This window comes from Oppia nitens, unplaced genomic scaffold (genome assembly GCF_028296485.1).
Source record: "Oppia nitens isolate AA-2021 unplaced genomic scaffold, nextdenovo-longstitch-racon4-pilon3 scaffold2_pilon_pilon_pilon, whole genome shotgun sequence".
In the NCBI taxonomy this organism is placed as follows: Eukaryota; Metazoa; Arthropoda; class Arachnida; order Sarcoptiformes; family Oppiidae; genus Oppia; species Oppia nitens.
Window position 1 is genome coordinate 3933508 of NW_026533210.1, and position 24945 is coordinate 3958452.

Below are 24945 nucleotides of genomic sequence, written 5' to 3' on the forward strand. Positions count from 1 at the left end.
CTATTCATATTTGGCGGCCAACTCTTTAGCCGACACTAACCGCTTATTTTTAGCTATAATAACATCCAATTTTGTTAACCGTTCGCCTAATAAATACCGTTCGTATTGTGCGAGTTGTCGGATATAACCGGGATTTACAGCAATTACCGGACGATTGAATTTTACTAAATCAAAGGCCTTATCTAATGACAATCGTTGACTTTTCATCAGATAAGCTATGAAAATGATAATTAAATAATTGTTTTAATTGATTCAATAAAATTTTGTTTTCAATAACAAAATTTTACTATTAATATTGTCGGCACATACCTAACACTACAGTGACTGATCGGCTCCGACCAAACAAACAATGAACAACAGTATTGGTATTATTATTATTATCGACGAGTTCAGCAATTTTATCACTTAATTCATCAAAATATTTATACATATTTTCTTTGCCATTGTCAGCAACCTATCAATTAGTATYAATGTGATTAATATCAAAATAATAATTATTAGCTAACTAACCGGCACTCTAATAAAGGATATACCGTCCATCGCATAAACRGGTGTCTCATAAGTGACACTAACAATACATTTAATGCTATTATATTTGATATTTTCATTGGTAATACCGCCATAACCTGTTAGAAACAAGTGTTCAGCGATCTGTGAAAAGTCAATGAATGGACGACAATAGATATAGGCGTCCATCTTTGGTAATGTCTTTTTTAGCTCCTGTAGCTCTCGACTGGTAGATAATCGGTTAACTGTTTGCATATTAACACTGTGACCGCCCGATGTCTTAGTTAATTGTTGACCTTTTTCCAGACATCCCGGTTCTTGGGAATAGATAGGACCGATATCATCATTGGTAACACTATTGTCRCAACAACAACAACACAGACACCAACAACAACGCCAACACATAATTGTAACTTTAATTTCTATGTGTATGTTATTAACTAAATTTAACTGACAATTACATTAAATAATAAATTATCATTTTCTATATGARATATTTAAAAAAAACATTTTTATAACAATATATATTTYTACATTTAATACGTGCTAATGATKATCATGTATTAATTGCAATTAGTAGCGGCCATTTTGAAAATTTAATTTATTAAAATTTAAAAGCTCCATTTACTCAATTTTTATATTAATTTTTATTTGAATAAAATATATTTAGTAGTTTTAAAGTTATTGATATGTTTTTAATAATATATTGTTAACATTWTCATTAATAATTAATATACATAGTAAGTGTTAATGTGTATTAAKCATACAGTTTATAAATATTATTATCTAATGTATTTTTATTGAATATCTAATCTATTATGTCTGATATTATGATAATATATTTAACAATTATGTCTGATATGTATACAGTATTAWAATTGTATGTTTTTATAAACTTTTTCAATTATAAATATTAATGCAGATATTGAATTTAAAATAATAAATAAAATAAATATGTCATCAATTTGTTTAAACTTAAGTTGTTCATATTTATATTTATCTAAATAATTATTTGTATTACTCTCAAAATAAATACTAATATAATCGACAATATATTCCTTCCACTTGTTATACAAACCGGATTCACAGCTATTAGTGATTCTGGAAAATAATAAAAATAAAAAATATATTAAATATATAATAATAATGTTAATAATAAATAACTAGCTAAATTACAAACATTTTATCTAGATCATTTTTCATCCATGCTGCTTTACTTAACAATATTGGCAAAAAGTAACCCTCGTAATAACTGCCTGACTGTGAAACATGTATCTTATCAATAAAATTGGGTTCAATTGATTGATACATAAGATTCATATACTTTAAATGATAAGTCATAGTATCCTTATTTATGATGTATGCACTTTGACCCAATAATAATTTACCGATTAAATTGTAAATAAATGTTAAATTTCCATAATCTTTGTACATAAACTTATCGATACGTTTGCGAAAGTTGATGGCCATCGATGTGTTGGATGTGTACACAAATTGGTTCATAGCATCGGTGTCTTGAAGTACAATACGGGCGTCGGTTTGTTGGTATAAGTCCCACCACGAGTCAACTACCCTATCCTGCAATGTTATTACCAGTGATTCATATATTATATTGCATACAAACTTTGATAATACAAATACTGCTAATAACCAGACAGTTATGATTATCATATGAGAGACAGAAAATATTTTTGGTAATATTGATCTTTTATTTGGTGAATACAATGTTGTTGTTAAATCAAGATTAATATCAATTATATTTTTAATATTATTAATATAATTTTTAGATATTTGATAATATTTATGATGATTACTAAATACAATCACTGCAATTATCATTGTTGATAATAATGTTAATACTATGACATGAATTTGTAAATTTTCTGAAATATTCGAAACGGTTCCACTATATTGATTGACATATTTTCTATATGCAATAACACTTGTCATATAGTAATCAATAAATTTGGTGTAAGTATATGGTAGATTTAGTGATTTAAAATATTCATAAAATTCACCATGGCCAGTTGCTGACAGTACTATATCCGGTGCATTCATCAAAAATATTTTCACATTTTCCTCAGGACTTGTTGCAGGAGCTATAAATAATAATCTATAATAATAATAATTATAATCATTAATAATAATTAATTATAAACTTAATAATAATTTGTTTTCTTATATAAAAGTTGTTACTTTATATTGTAATATTTAGCAAAATTAACGATTAAATTAGCTAATGGACCACAAATAAAATATGTTATATTTTTATCCAATTGTGGTGTCGGTTGAAATACAACAAAAGGCATAGTAGTTAATGGTTGAAAAGTAATTGTCCTGTTTGTTAGTAAACTATTATCATAGTTGTCTATAACCGGATAATTTTGATTAGCCTCTATACATATTTTTGAATTCAACATGTTAATATTTATAATAAATACAGTATATATTTTTTTAATTTATGGCAAATAAAATAATATTTTTAAAAATTTATATTTATATAATAATTTATTATTATTCAATGCAATACTGCAATTGAAAAAATATTGATTATGTTTTTTTATAAATAATCTGTAATTACTACTTATTACAACATTTTTATAATCTTATATTGATAAAAGTTAATATCGTACATATGTATTTATAAAATAAATTAAATAATTATATAAATAATTTGCATATTAATGTTTTAGTACAATATTTCTTAATGCGGTATAATTTGTATCTGTATTATACTTTTCTATATAACTGTATATTTTATCGAAATACGATAACAAATAAAATACATAATTAATCATATTATTGAAAATTTATGTTATATTATTTACTAGTTTTGTAATAGATTATTATTTTATAGTTAATTCAAATTGTTTATTAGATTTTGATACAATTAATACAAATTAATGAAATATTTAATATCAACTAATGTAATAATTAAATAATTTTTTATTTATGTAAAATTTTTTAATAACATCTGTTATAACTTATAAGTTTTTTATATTATATATTAACAAAACAAATTAATAACTTATTTTATTATAAAAATGTTAATTATTGAATACTTATAAGTATTATATATATAGTAAATAAATAGTAAAAAATATAATTTATATAAAGTACTATATTTAATTACAGAATTTTGTGAAAACTGTGTTAAACATAAAAGTAATTTAAATAATAGTAAAATAACATTTTTTTGTAAATAACTAATCTTATTAAAGCATAATAATAAAGTAAATGTTATTTTAGATTATTTTTATACAGAATAAGTTTTTATAAATATTCAATTTAATATTTAATATTATTTTGTATGAATAATAATGTACAGTAATTACCGAATAATTTATATTTTATTAAATCAAGTATCATATGTATTATATTTGCATATCTGATTAAATTTTTCAATTATAAATATTAATGTAGATATTGAATTCAAAATAATTAATAATATAAATATGTCATGAATTTGTTTGAATGTAAGTTGATCATATTTACATTTATCTTGATATTTATTTTTATTACTATTAAAAAAATCACTAATATAATCGACAATATATTCCTTCCACTTGTTATACAAACCGGATTCACAGATATTAGTGATTCTGAAAAAATAATAAAAATTAATAAATAAAAATTATAATAATAATATACTAATGAATAACTATCATATATACAAAGATTACAAACATTTTATCTAGATCATTTTTTAACCATGATGCTTTACTTGATGATATTGCTATAAAGTAGCCCTCGTAATAACTTCCATAATTTGATACATATATATTATCGATAAAATTCAGTTCAATTGGTGCAACATATTTATGCAAATAGAGTAAATGAAAAATCATAGTATCCTTATTTTTAATGTATGCACTTTGACCCGATAACATTTGTAGGACTAAATTGTACATAAATGTCATATTTGCATAATCTGCATACTTAAACTCATCAATTCGTTTGCGAAAGTTGATGGCCATCGATGTGTCGGATGTGTACGCAAATTGGTTCATAGCATCGGTATCTTGAACTACAATACGGGCGTTGGTTTGTTGGTATAAGTCCAACCACGAGTCAACTACCCTATCCTGCAATGTTATTACCAATGATTCATATATTACATTGCATACAAACTTTGATAATACAAATACTGCTAATAACCAAACAGTTATTATTATCATATGAGAGACAGAAAATATTTTTGGTAATATTGATCTTTTATTTGGTGAATACAATATTGTTATTAAATCAAAATTAATATCAATTATACGTTTAATATTATTAATATAGTTTTTAGACATTTGATAATATTTATGATGCTTACTAAATACAATCACTGCAATTATCATTGTTGATAATAATGTTAATATTATGACATGAATTTGTAAATTTTCCGAAATATTCGAAACGGTTCCACTATATTGATTGGAATATTTTCTATATGCAATAACACTTGTCATATAGTAATCAATAAACTTTGTGTGTGTATACGATAGATTTGGTGATTGAAAATATGATTTAAATTCACCATGATCAAATGCCGATAATACTATGTCCGGTGGATTCATCAAAAATATTACGGCATTTTCATCCTGATTTGTTGGGGGTGGTATAAATAATAATCTATATAAAAATTATTTTAAAAAAATAATAATAGTAATATTAATTATAAATTTATAATTATATATWTAATATTATATCTAATTGTTACCTTATATTGAAATGTTTAGCAAAATTAATAAGTAGATTTGCTAATGGACCGCATATCAAATATGTTAAATCTTTATCCAATTGTGGTGTCGGTTGAAGTACAACAAATGGCATAGTAGTTAGTGATAGAAATTTAATGGTCCTATTTGTTAGTGTACTACTATTATTAAAGTTATCTATAACCGGATAATTTTGATTAGCTTGTATACATATTTTTGAATCCATTATTATATTTTGAATTTGAAAGTTTAACACTATTCTGATATCTATGACTAATAATAATAATATTATTATTATTTTCGTTTAATGTAATAATATTATATTATTATTCAATAAAATGATTGAAATAATATTGATTACTATGTTTTTACTGATATATCTATAATTACTGTTTGAAATTGCTATCATTTAAATATTAATAAATGTTAATATAGTGTAGTATGTGTTTTACAAAAAAATACTAAATAATTTGTATATTACTTAATTTGTTCAATAGTTATTAATAGAGTATACAGTTTATCTGTACTGAACTAATGACTATTGCTTTTATCGAAATACGATAAAAACTGAAATATATAATTTATCACATTATTGAAAATTTGTATTTTTTATATGAACAATTTTTATTGCATTTTTAAACGACAATTTTTCCCAAATTTGAGTAAATTCCCAATAAATTCCCAATAAATTCCCAATAAATTCCCACTAAATTTTGTTAAATTCCCACTAAATTCCCACTAAATTCCCATTAAATTCCCACTAAATTCCTACAAAATTCCCTATAAATTTACAGTAAATTCCCTATAAATTTACAGTAAATTCCCTATAAATTTACAGAAAATTCCCTAAAGATTCCCAATAGATTCCCAATAGATTCCCAATAAGTTCCCAGTAAATACTCAGTGAAATCCCAATTAATTATCATTAAATTCCCATTAAATTCCGTTTAAACTCCCATTAAATTCCCATTAAATTCCCATTAAATTCTTCATAAATTCTCACATAAATTTCTTAAAAAAGGAAAATATTCCAACTTAATTTCTTAAGACTCAAAATATATTTTCAATATTATTTTTACAATATTAAAAAATGAAATTTTACATAATATATATAAGATAAAAACAATTACTATAATTACTTGTCTACTATTTAATTAATTATTTACAATGTTGTTATTGTCAATGTTGATATACAAACCCGATTCATAGACATTAGTAATCCTAAATAAAATAATAATCATAAATTAATTCAAAAATATTAATAAAACTTAACAATACAGATATCAATATTTTATAGAAATAATTAAAATACAAACATTTTATCTAAATTAGATTTGATCCATGCTGATTTACTTAACGATATAGGCCTGATAATTACTTCCATATTTTGATTTGATGGCCATCGATGTATTGGATGTTTCAACAAATTTGTTCAAACCATCGCTGTCTACAACTGATATCCGGGCGTCGGTATGTATGTATAGGTCAGACCACGAATCTATGACCCTATCCGMCACTTTTATCACCAATGATTCGTAGATTATATTGCATACAAACTTTGATAATATAAATACTCCTAATAACCAAACAGTTATTGATATCATATGAGAAATGGAAAATATTTTTGGTAATATTGATCTACTATTTGGTGAAAACAATGTTGTTATCAAATCGAAATTAATATCAATTATACGTTTGATATTATTAAAATAGTTTTTAGATATTTGATAATATTTATGATGATTACTAAATACAATCATTGCGATAATGATTGATGATATTAATGTTAATATTATGACATGTATTTGTAAATTTTCTGAAATATTCGAAACGGTTCCACTATATTTATAGGAATATTTTCTATACGCAATAATACTGGTTAAGTCATAATCTATAATCTTGTTGTGTGTATATGGTAGATTTAGTGATTGAAAATATTCATAAAATTCACCATGGCCAGTTGCTGATAATACTATATCCGGTGCATTCATCAAAAATATTTTCACATTTTCCTCAGGACTTGTTGCAGGAGCTATAAATAATAATCTATAATAATAATAATTATAATCATTAATAATAATTAATTATAAATTTAATAATAATTTGTTTTTTTATATAAAAGTTGTTACTTTATATTGTAATATTTAGCAAAATTAACGATTAAATTAGCTAATGGACCACAAATAAAATATGTTATATTTTTATCCAATTGTGGTGTCGGTTGAAATACAACAAAAGGCATAGTAGTTAATGGTTGAAAAGTAATTGTCCTGTTTGTTAGTAAACTATTATCATAGTTGTCTATAACCGGATAATTTTGATTAGCTTCTATGCATATTTTTGATTGATTATACATTATAATATTTATAATAAATATATATTTTTTWWAAATTTATATTTATATAATTGTTTATTATTATACAATGCAATACTGCAATTGAAAAAATATTGATTGTTTTTTATAAATAAATCTGTAATTACTACTTATTACAACATTTTTATAATCTAATATTGATAAAAGTTAATATCGTACATATGTATTTATAAAAAAAATAATAACTATATAAATAATTTGCATATTAATGTTTTAGTACAATATTACTTAAAACGGTATAATTTGTATCTCTATTATACTGTACTATATAACTGTATATTTTATCGAAATACGATAACAAATAAAATACATAATTTATCACATTATTGAAAATTTATGTTATATTATTTTATAGTTATTCAAATTGTTTATTAAATTTTGATACAATTAATACAAATTAATGAAATATTTAATATCAACTAATGTAACCCCCTCCACCACTCATGATGACCCCTACCCAACACTTGATGGATTAATTTTATATATAATATGATAAATGTCAAAATATATATGTTTATTATAAATTTAATTAGTATTAATTAATAAATTTACAAATTTGATTTAATTAATTATTTATTTTATTTAAAAATTATATTTAATATTAAATAAATTTCTGCCGTTTTGATTAAAATTGTTAATATTTTGTTTTATATATAATACAGTTATACATTTTTTCTATTATATTATTATAAAATTATAATTAATATACAATATATATATTATTTATACAAATATAATGCAATATAMTTTTATTATTATTAAAAATTAATAATTTTATATTAAACTTATAATCAAATATATATTATATATATATATTTATTTATTATTCAGATACCTGCTTATATATACTAAAAATAAATAAATAAACTGTTTTTCTATTAATATTTACTCTATATTGTAGAGAGTATTATAATTTATAATAATAAATATCTATTAATCTTTTTTTCTTATCTCAATATATATCTTAATATTTATTAAAAATTAAAATCTAATAACAAAATTATAAAAACAACAATATAAGTGGTTAGCAATATATACAATATATTTAATAGTACAGTATATAAATAGCAAGTATTTAAAAATAAAATAAAAATTTATATTTATTTGAATTTATTTTTTTTAAATAATAGTTTTTTTTGAACTAAATAATTAATTCAAATAATACTAAATTATTATTATTAAAAAATTAGTAAATTCTATATTAAATTAATTATTATTATTATCGATTAGTTTATAACTTTTACAATGTCTTCACCATTACCACCACCACTACTACCCATACCTAATCAAATATATATATATATATATCTATTATTTAGATTCCTATTTATATATACTTTAAATAAACAAATAAACTGTTTTGCTATTAATATATAGAGACTATTATAATTTAAAATAATAAATATCTATTAATCTTTTTTCCTAATCTTAATATATATCTAAATATTTATTAAAAATTAAAATCTAATAACAAAATTATAAAAACAACAATATAAGTGGTTAGCAATATATACAATATATTTAATAGTACAGTATATAAATAGCAAGTATTTAAAAATAAAATAAAAATTTATATTTATTTGAATTTATTTTTTTTAAATAATAGTTTTTTTTTGAACTAAATAATTAATTCAAATAATACTAAATTATTATTATTAAAAAATTAGTAAATTCTATATTAAATTAATTATTATTATTATCGATTAGTTTATAACTTTTACAATGTCTTCACCATTACCACCACCACTACTACCCATACCTAATCAAATATATATATATATATATATATATATATATATCCTATTTATATATACTTTAAATAAACAAATAAACTGTTTTGCTATTAATATATAGAGACTATTATAATTTAAAATAATAAATATCTATTAATCTTTTTTCCTAATCTTAATATATATCTAAATATTTATTAAAAATTAAAATCTAATAACAAAATTATAAAAACAACAATATAAGTGGTTAGCAATATATACAATATATTTAATAGTACAKTATATAAATAGCAAGTATTTAAAAATAAAATAAAAATTTATTTGTTCAAATTTATTATTTTTTTGAAYAAAATAATAAATCCAAATAATACTAAATTATTATTTTAAAAAATTAATTAAGAAAATAATAAATTCTATAATAAATAAATTATTATCATTTTTATCATCAAATTGTTTATAACTTATAAATGTCTACACCATTACCACCACCACTACCTATACCTATACGGCTATACCACTGACCTATAGTGACAGTGATAACAACCAAACAAATCATCGACCAGTTGTCCATTAAATATATTAAAATAAAAATATGATTTTAAAAGTTATTATTAGCTTATRTTWAYATTAATTAATTTATACATTAATTATATGGTATATTTGACTATATATATATTATATATATATATATACTTATAATATATATATATATATATATATATCTATTATTTAGATTCCTATTTATATATACTTTAAATAAACAAATAAACTGTTTTGCTATTAATATATAGAGACTATTATAATTTAAAATAATAAATATCTATTAATCTTTTTTCCTAATCTTAATATATATCTAAATATTTATTAAAAATTAAAATCTAATAACAAAATTATAAAAAAAACACTAAGTGATTAGCAATATATACAATATATTTAATAGTACAGTATATAAATAGCAAGTATTTAAAAATAAAATAAAAATTAATATTTATTTGAATTTATTTTTTTTAAATAATAGTTTTTATTGAACTAAATAATTAATTCAAATAATACTAAATTATTATTATTAAAAAATTAGTAAATTCTATATTAAATTAATTATTATTATTATCGATTAGTTTATAACTTTTACAATGTCTTCACCATTACCACCACCACTACTACCCATACCTATACCACTGCCTACAGTGACAGCGATAACAACCAAACAAATTGTTGACCAGTTGTCCAGTGAACTCACGTGCGGTATATGTCTGGAAGTGGTCAACATTAGCGAACCGGTAGTTACACAGTGTTGTCGCCGACTGTATTGTCGTACATGTATTCAACAATGGCTTACAGGCAATACAGGTGGTGGTAGTGGTAATGGTAGTGGCAATGCTAGACGACAACAACCTTCTAGTAGATGTCCATTGGATAGACTGCCGCTAACTGTCCAACAGTTACTGCGGCCACCGCTGGCCATCACTAATATGCTAACAGTGCTAAACAATTACAGAAAACAGCAACTAATACAACAAACAATCATCGATTGCCGTAAATATGTTTATAAACCTTATATAAATATACTATATATATATATATAGCTAACATTAGAAATATTTAAAAATAAAAAAAAATTAGATTTAATAAAATTGAAGAAAAAATTTACTTAAATTTAAAATATTATTCAAATGTTAAATCTATTAATATTTATATAATAGTAATAATTATAATTTTGTTTATATTACTAATAAATAATAATAATAATATTAGTAAATAACATTTACAAATAATATTTACCTATTTTTAATGTGAAAATATTTAGATTATTTATCTATTATATTCAATATCAAAAAAATGATATATATATATATATATATATATATTAGTAAAATATAAACTCAATATTATATTTAAAAAAAAATATTTTTTAATATTAATTATTATTTCATATATTAATAATATTGAGTCAAATATAAAATATTAGTTTAGAAAAAACAGCACTCAGTGTATAAAATATTAATAAATTATTTAATACTTGTATTATAWATATATATATATATATATAAACAACTAAACTGTGAATATATTTTATTTTTTTTAAACCATAAAAACTCAATATTGAAATTATTTTTAAATTTTTGTTGTTGACTAATATAATCATTTATTTAAAATTTAGTAGATATTGAATACAARTTTAAATTAATAATTTGTTTTTCCCAATATATACATATATATATATATGCAAATTAAATCCATAATTTATATAACATTTAAAAAAAATTAACTTTAATATTAAAATTGCTTATAAATTTTGACTCATAATTTTAATTAAATTATTATCTATAAAATACTTATATATAAATAAACTAATAGTTTATAAAAAAAATTATTAATAAATGAGTTAATTAATTATTTTCCACATAAAACCTCTTAATATAAATAATATTTTCTAGAATTTACTTAACTATTTGCTATAATATATATATATATATATAATTCAATTATAATATAATTGAAAAAAAACTATTTAAAGACTTGCTATTTAATCAAATTTTGTTTTATTTAGTTTTTTTTGTAGCGACTCTCAGACTTAATATATTTTAATATTATTATTAATAATAAATATTATAAATTTGTTAAAAAACATTGAAATTAATTATGTAATATATAACTTATTTTTTGTTATTTTTGTTGTTAATTATATACTTATAATTAAATTAAATTATTAGATTTTTTTGTTTTTGTTTATTATTTTATTTTTTTAGCCCAAATGTTTGCTGCCATACATATCAGTCAAGTGGTCGACAATATGGACAATATGACTAAACAATCGTTAAAATGTTGTGCAAATAAAAGCCATTTGCTGGTCAACGGCTCGAAAGAGGCCACTTGTTGTGGTTCACGTATTTGCTATTCTTGTTGGTCACTGGCCGACACCGGATCTAACTGTCCTTCATGTAAGGCTACTTCTAACGGTTGGCGTGACATACATCCCGGTCTGCTAGCAATTGCAGAGAAACTAAGGATCCGGTGCGCAAACTATACTGACGACAACAACAGCACCTGTAATCAAGTGATAAAAGTCAAAGATTTAGCTAAACATTTCACAGACGTTTGTCCGCCGGCTTTACAGCAACAACAACAACGACCCGATTATGTATGTCGTGAATGTTCCGCCAAAATCACTGGCAATACTTTAGTCGGTAGCACTGCTAATGTTGGGCACAGTTGCCTGAAATTGCTAAATGCAAAGGTTGGCCAACTATTTGCATATCAAATCAGACTGACTGATGGCGTCAATACTGTAGCCAATAATATCAACAAATTGGTTGAGATTTTGAATAACATACCTGAGCTCGGCTCACATATTCGCGGTATGGATGAAATAGTTTTGTCGGAAAATTTAGTTGTCACTACCGATGATGATGATGACGGCGCCGACGACTCTACTAATGGTGGGACTACCGCTTCCGGCCAGTCCTTTGACACAACTAGTGTCACAACATTTAACTAAAGTTATTGGAAGTTATAGCGAAAAAACGGCCATTTAATAGTGGGTTAGTTGTAATTTATTAATTAAAGTATGTATAATATATATATATATATACTWTATATAAATTTTTTGTTATTAAAATCAATTATTTTTTTTGTCAAGGTTGTTTTTTAATTAACTATTTTTTTGAAAACAATTATTTATTTCTATAGTTTGGATACGATTTTATAGTTGGTTTTTATTTGGATAAAAATTTCTATTAGTTTGAATACGTCTATTATTATAGTTTGATTAACCCCCTCCACCCCTCATGATGACCCCTACCCAACACTTGATGGATTAATTTTATATATAATATCATAAATGTCAAAATATATATGTTTATTATAAATTTAATTAGTATTAATTAATAAATTTACAAATTTGATTTAATTAATTATTTATTTTATTTAAAAATTATATTTTATATTAAATAAATTTCTGCCGTTTTGATTAAAATTGTTAATATTTTGTTTTATATATATATATATATATATATAATATAGTTATACATTTAGCAATTTTTCTATTATATTATTATAAAATTATAATTAATATACAATATATATATTATTTATACAAATATAATGCAATATACTCTTATTATTATTATTATTAAAAATTATTATAAATTAATAATTTTATATTAAACTTATAATCAAATAATAATTAGATAATTTTTTATTTATGTAAATAACTAATCTTAATAAAGCAATATAATAGAGTAAATGTTATTTTTGATTATTTTTATACAGAATAAATTTTTATAAATTTTCAATTTAATATTTAATATTATTTTATATGAATAATAATATACAGTAATTACCGAATAATTTATATTTTATTAAATCAAGTTTCATATGTATTATATTTGCATAATATCTGATTAGATTTTTCAATTATAAATATTAATGTAGATATTGAATTCAAAATAATTAATAATATAAATATGTCATGAATTTGTTTGAATGTAAGTTGATCATATTTACATTTATCTAAATATTTATTTGCAGTGCTATCAAAATAATCACTAATCAAATCGACAATATATTCCTTCCACTTGTTATACAAACCCGATTCACAGATATTAGTGATTCTGAAAAATAATAAAAATAAATAAATAAATAATAATATACAAATGAATAACTATCATATATAAATTACAAACATTTTATCTAGATCATTTTTTAACCATGATGCTTTACTTGATGATATTGCTATAAAGTAGCCCTCGTAATAACTTCCATAATTTGATACATATATATTATCAATAAAATTCAGTTCAATTGGTGCAACATATTTATGCAAATAGAGTAAATGAAAAATCATAGTATCCTTATTTTTTATGTATGCACTTTGACCCGATAACATTTGTATGACTAAAGTGTACATAAATGTCAAATTTGCATAATCTGCATACTTATACTCATGAATACGTTTGCGAAAGTTGATGGCCATCGATGTGTCGGATGTGTACGCAAATTGGTTCATAGCATCGGTGTCTTGAACTACAATACGGGCGTCGGTTTGTTGGTATAAGTCCCACCACGAGTCAACTACCCTATCCTGTAATGTTATTACCAATGATTCATATATTACATTGCATACAAACTTTGATAATACAAATACTGCTAATAACCAGACAGTTATTATTATCATATGAGAGGCAGAAAATATTTTTGGTAATATTGATCTTTTATTTGGCGAATACAATATTGTTATTAAATCAAAATTAATATCAATTATACGTTTAATATTATTAATATAGTTTTTAGACATTTGATAATATTTATGATGCTTACTAAATACAATCACTGCAATTATCATTGTTGATAATAATGTTAATATTATGACATGAATTTGTAAATTTTCCGAAATATTCGAAACGGTTCCACTATATTGATTGGAATATTTTCTATATGCTATAACACTAGTCATATAGTAATCAATAAACTTTGTGTGTGTATACGATAGGTTTGGTGATTGAAAATATGATTTAAATTCACCATGATCAAATGCTGATAATACTATGTCCGGTGGATTCAGCGAAAATATTACGGCATTTTCATCCTGATTTGTTGGGGGTGGTATAAATAATAATCTATAAAAATTATTTTTAAAAAAAATAATACTAATAATATTAATTATAAATTAACAAATTAACAGATTTATACTTATATATAATATTATATCTAATTGTAACCTTATATTGAAATATTTAGCAAAATTAATTAGTAGATTTGCTAATGGACCGCATATCAAATATGTTAAATCTTTATCCAATTGTGGTGTCGGTTGAAGTACAACAAATGGCATAGTAGTTAGTGATAGAAATTTAATGGTCCTATTTGTTAGTGTACTACTATTATTAAAGTTATCAATAACCGGATAATTTTGATTAGCTTGTATACATATTTTTGAATCCATTATTATATTTTGAATTTGAAAGTTTTACACTATTCTGATATCTATGACTAATAATAATAATATTATTATTTTCGTTTAATGTAATAATATTATATTATTATTCAATAAAATGATTGAAATAATATTGATTACTATGTTTTTACTGATATATCTATAATTACTGTTTGAAATTGCTATCATTTAAATATTAATAAATATTAATATAGTATGTGTTTTTACAAAAAAAATATTAAATAATTTGTATATTACTTAATATTTTAGTTCAATAGTTATTAATAGAGTATACAGTTTATCTGTACTGAACTAATGACTATAGCTTTTATCGCTATTATAATTCAATAGAATATTTGTTATAATAATGATTATTATGTTTTTAAAAAATAAAAATTGAAAATATTCTAATAAATAGTTTTAATTCAAATATTATAGATTTTTTAGTACCAATAGTTATTTGTATTATACTGTATGAATGTAGCTTTTCTCAAAAACTAAAAAATAWAATTTATCAATTATCATTGTTTAATTTTTGAAAATTATATGTTTTTATTTATTAGTTTTGTAATAACTCGTGTGTTGATAATTATGATTTTTAGTACAATTAGTGAATTAATTAATAATAACATTTTARTAATAAAATATGAAAATTATTACTAGCATCTGTAATAATTATATTATTATKTATTAASCAKTTAAAAATATGCTATTTATATATATATATATTACAAAAATACAAATTCATTTCTAACAAWGAAATTATAATCAATCAATTTAACAACAATTGTGATAAAMATAACARAAATAAATATKATATTACTAAAAAATAATTTTTTTWAATACTAGTAATTTACAAAATATAGTAAYAKACAAAGTGTTATTAYAAAWTAATTTTTTCAWAATATAATTTTAYATGGATTYTCTATTAAATATTTWGTAACTTTATAATTACTAATAAAATWTAATWCWTAACAWATAATWTAAATWAATACTGATTTTTGTTRCATAAAATTAAATCTSATYTGTAMTATAWTTATATGCTAATTTATAAATTATTTCAAATATAAATATCTGTACACATATAAAATTTAAAATAATTAATAAAATAATTATATMATAAATTTGTTCAAATGTAAGTTTATCATATTGATATTTATCTAAATATTWATTTTTATTACTAATAATATCTTTAYTWATAAAATCAWACATATATTTATTCCACTTGAWATACAACCCGATTCATAGATATTAGTTATCCTTAAAAAAATAWTAATCATATTAATTCAAAAATATTAATAAAAGTTAACAAAATAKATTTTTTATAGAAATAATTWWAGTACAAACATTTTATCTAAATTAGATTTGATMCATGCTSCTTTAMTTAACGATATTGGCATAAAATAACCCTGATAATTACCTCCATATTTTGATATATGTATTTTATCSATAAAATTAGRATCAATTGYTTTRACCAACTTTTGAAAAAAGTGTAAATGATAAGTCATAGTATCTTTATTTTTTATGAACGCATTTACGATTAAATTTTGCAAAAATGTTATATTAWTATAATCTARAAAAGTCATCGATACRTTTGCKRAAGTTRATGGCCATCGATGTATTGGATGTTTCAGCAAATTTGTTCAAACCATCGCTGTCTACAACTGATATCCGGGCGTCGGTATGTCTGTATAGGTCAGACCACGAATCTATGACTTTATCCGACACTTTTATCAACAATGATTCGTAGACTATATTGCATACAAACTTTGATAATACAAATATTGCTAATAACCAAACAGTTATTGCTATCATATGAGAAAATATTTTTGGTAATATTGATCTACTACTGTATTTGGTGAAAACAATGTTGTTATTAAATCGAAATTAATATCAATTATACGTTTGATATTATTAAAATAGTTTTTAGATATTTGATAATATTTATGATAATTACTAAATACAATCATTGCAATAATGATTGTTGATATTATTGTTAATATTATGACATGAATTTGTAAATTTTCTGAAATATTCGAAACGGTTCCACTATATTGATTGGAATATTTTCTATACGCAATAACACTGGTTAAATCATAATCTATAATCTTGGTGTGTATATATGGTARATTTTTTTGTTCAATATATACTTTAAATTYATCATGCACAATTTGKGCCAAAATTATGTCCGGCAKTWTCATARCACTTTCATTACCAAWTRRTGGTATAAATAATAATCTAATAAATTTAATAAAAATAACAATCAATAATAATAATTTTTAATAAAAAWAAATTGTAAYCTTATTTTGTAATATTTAGCAAATTCAATTARYAAATTTATTAATGGYCCACATATCTKGTAGATTATATTTTTATCCAAYTGTRTTAGCGATCGTAATGTAAYAAATGGCATTTTACTYAATAYTTGAAATGTTAGGGTCATATTTGATATWARTTTTGTTGTATTATCATTATTATCTATCACTGGATAATTTCTATTGASATTTATACATATTTTTGRATCCATCATGCTARGTTTTACTAAACTTTAATGMTAAATTCAAAAAAAAAATTTTACTTATAAGTTTTAACATTAWWATTTTWATTATTTAATATTATWRTTAAATCAATTTTTAATATATATTATATTTTWAATTTATTTTTTWAAAACATAATAATCAATAYTATAGCTATTATAATTTTCTAGTAATATTATATAATAAAACTAATATTTAAAGTGATTTAAATCAAAATAATGTTGTTATTCAGAAAACATTTTCATTTATTCATTATTATAATTCATTATAATATTGATTATTATGTTTTWAAAAATAAATTTAAAATATAATATATATATTAAAAATTGTTTTAATTCTAATATTAAATAATTAAATTTTTATAGATTTTTAGTACCAATAGTTATTTGTATTATATAGCTTTTATCAAAATACAATAAAAACTAAAATTTATCAATTATTAATGTTTTATTATAGAAAATTAWGTGTTTTCATTTATTAGTTTTGTAATATAATTACTSGTATGTTGATAATTATGATTTTTAAAGTARTTTTTACTACATTTAGTACTTTAATGAATTATAAGTTAACAAATAATAATAACAATKTAATATAATTACATYAATCAAAGATATTTTATTATTAAYAATAAAAATATCTTTGATTATTATTCAAAATTATTACTAKCATMTGTTATAATTATWRTTAYTATATTTAAGATGTTATTTATTAAACAGTTAAAAATATGTTATTTATATATATAACMATAAATACAAATTCATTTCTAACAAAAATTTMTAAYGAATMAATTTAATAACAATTKTTWTWAACTTAACAAAAATATATACTGTATTATATCTATTAATAGTAGAATAAAATAATATTAAACTTATACWTTAAAAAATATARAGTAAGTGTTATTAGAAATTTTTTTTTTATAAAATAYAGATTTTAATGGATTTTCTATWAAATATTTAATAACATTATAATTAGTTAATAAAATTTAATRCATRACAAATAATATAATCTAATAATAATTTCTGTTTTATTAAATTAAATCTGATCTATACTATAATTGTATGMAAATTTATAAATTTTTTCAAWTATAAATATSATAACACATATAGAATTTAAAATAATAAATAAAATAATAATATCATGAATTAGTTTAAATGTAAGTTGATCATATTTATATTTATCAAGATAACCATTTTTATTACTACCCATRTATTCACTAATATAATCGACAATATATTCYTTCCACTTGTTATACAAACCGGTTTCATAGATATTAKTRATTCTGTAAAACAATATAATTTTCAAATTAATAATAAAATATTAATACAAATTAACAAAAATAAATATCAATATGTAWTTTTTTAAAAAAATCTAGTATAAACATTTTATCCATATTATTTTTGATSMATGYTGCTTTATTCAACAATATTGGAAAAAAGTAGCCCTTGTAATAACMTCCATAGTTTGAAATATGYATTTTWTCCATAAAAKTAGGATCAATAGTTTTRGCTAATATTTGTAAATAATGTAAATGATAAGTCATAGTAGCTTTATTTACAACRTATGCACTTTGACCCGATAACATTTGTATAATTAAATTTGTCATWAATKTTATATTAGCATAACYTRGAAAASTAAATTCATCGATACGTTTGCGAAARTTWATRGCCATCGATGTATTGGATGTTTGCGCAAATTTGTTAAAACCATCGCTGTATAAAACTGATATGCGGGCGTCGGTATGTATGTATAGGTCAGACCACGAATCTATGACCCTATCCGCCACTTTTATAACCAATGATTCGTAAATTATATTGCATACAAACTTTGATAATATAAATACTCCTAATAACCAAACAGTTATTGTTATCATATAAGAAATGGAAAATATTTTTGGGAATATTGATCTAATATTTGGTGAAAACAATGTTGTTATCAAATCGAAATTAATATCAATTATACTTTTGATAATATTAATATAGATTTTAGACATTTGATAATATTTATAATGATTACTAAATACAATCACTGCAATAATGATTGATGATATTAATGTTAATATTAYGACATGAATTTGTAAATTTTCTGAAATATTCGAAACGGTTCCACTATATTGATAGGAATATTTTCTATATGCAATAACACTGGTTAAATCATAATCKATAATTTTKGTGTGTGTATATGGTAGATTGTTTTGTTCAACATATATTTTAAATTCATCATGGTCAACTTGGGTCAAAATTATATCCGGCTGATTCATCATTAATTTAAAGACAAATTGATCATCATTTASTGCAGGAGATTCTCTAAATAACAGTCTATAAATTWAATARTTAATAATAGTAWTATTKAATATAATTATTTTTTAAWTAAAAATTRWAACCTGAWTTTGTAATATTTAGCAAATTCAATTAGTAAATTTATTAATGGCCCACATATCCGATAGGTTSTATTTTTATCTACCTGTCCTATGGCWTGTTGTCCAATAAAAGGAATTTTAATYAATACAAGAAATGTTAGGTTYATATTTGATGTTAATGTTGTTGTATTRAYATAATTATCTATCACTGGGTAATTTCTATTGGCTTTTATACATATTTTTGAATCCATCATGCTAAGTTTATTTTTAGTAAAATTTTTATKCTAAATGAATAACTGMATTATTTTTAAATGTTTWATATAAWAGCTATTATTATTATTATTATACTTAATAATAATATAATTATATTAATAGTATATATTAATAAATCAAATGATGCTAAATCACTTAAATAASAATTTTTRCATTAAGTTATAGTAACAAAAATATATATATCCTTATATAAATTAAGTAYAAAATATTTTTTTATTCTATAATAACATTTTATAAAATAAAAATAAGTTATTTTTAAATTCAAATTTCAAAATTATAAAAAATGTCARTAAAATAWWTTTTTTAATATGCCATTTAAAAGTTAGATATTTAGATTATAKAAACWATTATATAAAAAAATATTTTGTTTTAACATTAAAAACTATTAATATAATCRTATTATTATTCATTATAATAATTGTAATAATATTGATTATMATRTTATTTTTATATTCAATAGATTAAAACTATTAAATTTCTATTAAAAATTRTCTTAATTTTAATTATTAACTAATTAAATTTATATAGATAAWTTGTTTATTAGTATATTTGTATAKCTWTTTAATAAAATARTTTTTGTATATTATTTACTGTATGACTGTAGCTTTTAATCAAAATACAATAAATACTWMAAAMTAAAATTTATCATATTATTGATCTGTTATTTACTATAATTTTGTTGTAAAAATAATTATTTGTTTGCATTTAATTTTGATTGTTTATCATTAGTTTAGTACAAATTAAGTTATATTGTAATYATAGACTTTTTAATTGACAAACTTTACGAGTGATACAATTATTTTATTTTAAGTCAATCATTGATTACAAAGCARTTAATTAAGTGTTGTTATTATCATCAAATGATACCRTAGCTCATCATTACAKCAATATTACTACTATCACTACTARTACTTCCACACATACAAAACACATGTCTTCATCGCTATCTTATAATCCAATCTTACARAAGGCCACCACTGGTGTYGTGGATCTGTTGGCCGGATCGGTCGGTAATTGCATTTATTTATTTTTTTGTCAATTTATGTTATTTTATTYAAAACTAAAAACCTAATGATAAAAATGATTTTGTATTTTGTTGACTATCGGTGCTAATCAAAGGCAGGCGGTGTGGCCAACGTATTGGTCGGTCARCCGTTTGACACAATCAATGTAAAAATGCAAACATTTCCGCATTTGTATCACAATGTCATYGACTGTATTAAGCAAACCGTCACCAATGTTGGTCTYCATTTGATTTAATTGTCTTTAATATTGATTGCCGTAATTTGGATATCATTTATAGGATGGTTTGCGTGGACTATACGCMGGAACTACACCTGCATTGGCCGCAAAAGTKTSCGAAAATTCTGTACTATTTTGTGCCTACGGTTTATGTCAGCAAACAGTGTGTTATATGAGACAAACAAMTAGTTGTCAACCAATTGATAACGCATTCTCTGGTATTGTTTTATTAATTGTTTTGAAAACTAATTGTTTTTATTTATWTATTTTTTATTTAATTTRAATTTAAGGTTTTTTTGCCGGWTTTTTCTCGTCGTTTACATTATGTCCGACAGAACTCATCAAAGTTAAACTACAGGCGCTAAGAGAGACTGGAGTTAATACAAATATGTATGTATTGGCAGATAAAATAAAAATATTTATATATATTATATTATAATATTTTTTTTGTCCAATTTTCTCAAATCAAATCAGTGGACCAATTCAGATGACTCGACAAATACTACACGAAGAAGGAGTTCCCGGTTTGTTCAGAGGTCTGACCTCAACGATGACAAGAGAAATGCCGGGATATTTCTTTTTCTTCGGTGGCTATGAATTGGCAAAAAGTTATCTACAAAAAGATTCAGAAGAAGAAAATTTAGGTAAAAATTTTTAGTAAAAAATAGTTTTGTTTTATTTTTAGTTTTATAATTGSTATTCATTTTTTTTTATTTGAAGGATTATTGCAGACGATAATTGCCGGCGGTTTTGCGGGAATATGTTTGTGGACAACAATCTATCCGATCGATGTCGTRAAGTCGCGCATTCAAATCGGTTCCAGACCTCAGTCAATGACCGCTGAGTTTTTCAAAATTGTCTGGACGTTAGGCATACGTGGCCTTTATAATGGACTGACACCTACACTGTTGCGTACATTTCCGTCAACGGCTGTCATGTTTGTTGCCTATGAATACTCTAAAGATTTTTTGATWAAAGTAGTCGACAAAACATTTTAAACATTTGATTTTTTATTTATTTTTTAATTACCGTAAGTTAACWTTATTAGTATTACCCTTAAWAGTAAATAATAAATTATTGTGATAATATTTAAAATATTTTTTTTTAAAAATKCTTATTTTATTATTATCAAATTTTCGTGAAACAATGTGTCTAAAAAAATAGATATAATAAATTTTAATAGTTTTTTATATCAACTATATTGTGTCTTTACATTGATATAATTTTAATTATCTAATTAATTAATAGTCAAATAGTGTAAAATTAAATACATAACTATTATATTATAAACATTTTCTAAAATAAAAATGTTTAARCAGATAGCGTTTAGAATTAAATAAAATATAAATATRTCGTCAATATGTGAAAATTGAAGTTGCTCAAATTTATATTTATCATAATGATAGTGATAATTTAGTTGAGTTATTTTACTAATTTTATCAATATAATCTATTGAAAATTTAAACCATTTGCTGTATATACCCGAYTCGTAAAGTTTTGTAATTCTAAAAATATTTTTTWWAAAAATTATTAATTAATAAAAACAAAATTTGAGTTAAAATAATTAATTTCATACATGATATCAAAATTAGATTTAATATGATCTTGGACATTTATTGATAATAGCAAAAAATAACCCTCATCATATCCGCCATATTGTGAAATATGTATCATATTTAGAAATTCAAGTTCACTTATATTTATTAGATATGCAAAATATGTTAAATAATATAGAATAGTGTGTTTATTTTTGACCAAGGCAYATTTGCCATCTAACAAATTGATTGCTAACGATYTTTTAAATGTATTATTTACTAAATGTTCTAGATCATATTCATCGATTCGCATTTTAAAATTATTAGCCATTGATGTGTTGGATGTTTTTGAAAACTTTATTATCGGATCGGTGTCGACGACARCWATACGGGCATCGGTTTGTTCGTACAAATCCATCCACGAGTTCACCACTTTATCCGGCATTTTCACTATCATTGACTCGTATATGATATTACATACAAATTTTGATAATAGCATTGCAATCATTGACCAAAATAATATTATTATTAAATATGAATAATTAATATTTGTTGTAATGCTTAATGGCTTATAAGTCGAAAACAAAGTTAACAAATTGTTTAAACTCAATTTAATTATCATTTTTATACAATAGTATAATTTGGCTGCAATTGTCTTATCATTACTACTACTACTACCGTGTTTTAACATTTTACTTAAATACATTATAACTGAGATAATAATTATTAATAATAACAATACAAYTAAAGCATCGACACCTAAATTTAAAACTATATGCCAAATGGTTTGGTCGGACACATGTGAATATTTACGATAAGCAATAATACTCGTTAGATCGTAATCAATATATTTAGTYGGTTTGAATAAATATTGTAACCCTTGACCTGCTGCCAATTTATGTTGATTGACATGGGCTAATACGACATCCGGATAATTGCCCATGCTCCATTTTTCAAACATCTCATTTCTCGATGAAAGAGGTGGCATTAATACTAATCTATAGATAATTTATTATTAAAAAATAAAATAAAATACATATAAATAAAAATACATAAATTTTGAAATTCTGCAAAAAAAAGTTTCAAATAATAATTACTTTATCTTATAATGTTTAACAAATTCAACCAGCAACATTATAAGCGGACCACAAATAGTGAATGTTTGATTAGTATTAAATGAAWKTAGTKKATKAAYTATTAGAAATGGTACAGTGTAAAATGGTTGAAATGTTAATGTTGAATTTGTTGTTTGATTAGCATGGTCATTTAKCACTGGATAATTTTGAGTTGCATTAATACAAATTTTTGATTCATACATTTTAAGTGCAAGTAAATCGCAACAACATATAACATAAAACAATAGAGTAAAACATTAAATACTATTGTATTGTTTTTGAATAATCTATGGTTTTATATATATAATAAACATTAATGTATAWGYTTTAGATAAATAAAAACAAAAGTTTTTTTCTATGTCAAAATAATWAATTATGTAAATATAATAATTATGAAAAATTGTTTATTGATATTTTTTTGTAACATAAATAGACAGTTAAATTCTAATTTTATCAATTAATGTTAGACTACTAARTTMACATTTTAATAARKTGACTGTACAGTAGAGGAGCAAACCGGAACCTAACCGAACCGCAACCGAAACAAAACTTAAAAATCAGAAAAACTAGAACCGAAAYCAAACCATAATTGAAAMCCAKRTGMCGAATAAAATCAAACCCGRACCGTAATTTCA

The 24945-nt window shown here is 21.6% G+C and overlaps 3 protein-coding genes across 3 annotated transcripts; 2 read left to right on the top strand and 1 right to left on the bottom strand.

The window, feature by feature from the left end:
* LOC128955691 (dual specificity protein phosphatase 14-like) lies at positions 1–964 on the bottom strand. The gene is made up of 3 exons (XM_054301362.1): positions 511–964; positions 310–454; positions 1–215 (listed from the first exon to the last, which is right to left on the bottom strand). Exons 1-3 carry the CDS (start codon positions 910–912, stop codon positions 1–3), a joined length of 762 nt encoding a protein of 253 aa, XP_054157337.1. The 5' UTR covers positions 913–964.
* Positions 965–10434: 9470 nt separating this feature from the next.
* LOC128955453 (uncharacterized) lies at positions 10435–13031 on the top strand. Its single transcript, XM_054301125.1, has 3 exons — positions 10435–10853; positions 12068–12883; positions 13008–13031. Exons 1-2 carry the CDS (start codon positions 10451–10453, stop codon positions 12814–12816), a joined length of 1152 nt encoding a protein of 383 aa, XP_054157100.1. The 5' UTR covers positions 10435–10450; the 3' UTR covers positions 12817–12883; positions 13008–13031.
* An 8318-nt stretch (positions 13032–21349) lies between these two features.
* Positions 21350–22658, top strand: LOC128955692 (mitochondrial ornithine transporter 1-like). The gene is made up of 6 exons (XM_054301363.1): positions 21350–21424; positions 21538–21657; positions 21722–21878; positions 21951–22050; positions 22135–22304; positions 22381–22658. The coding sequence occupies exons 1-6, from the start codon at positions 21350–21352 to the stop codon at positions 22656–22658; spliced, it is 900 nt and encodes a 299-aa protein (XP_054157338.1).
* The last annotated feature ends 2287 nt before the right edge of the window (positions 22659–24945 follow it).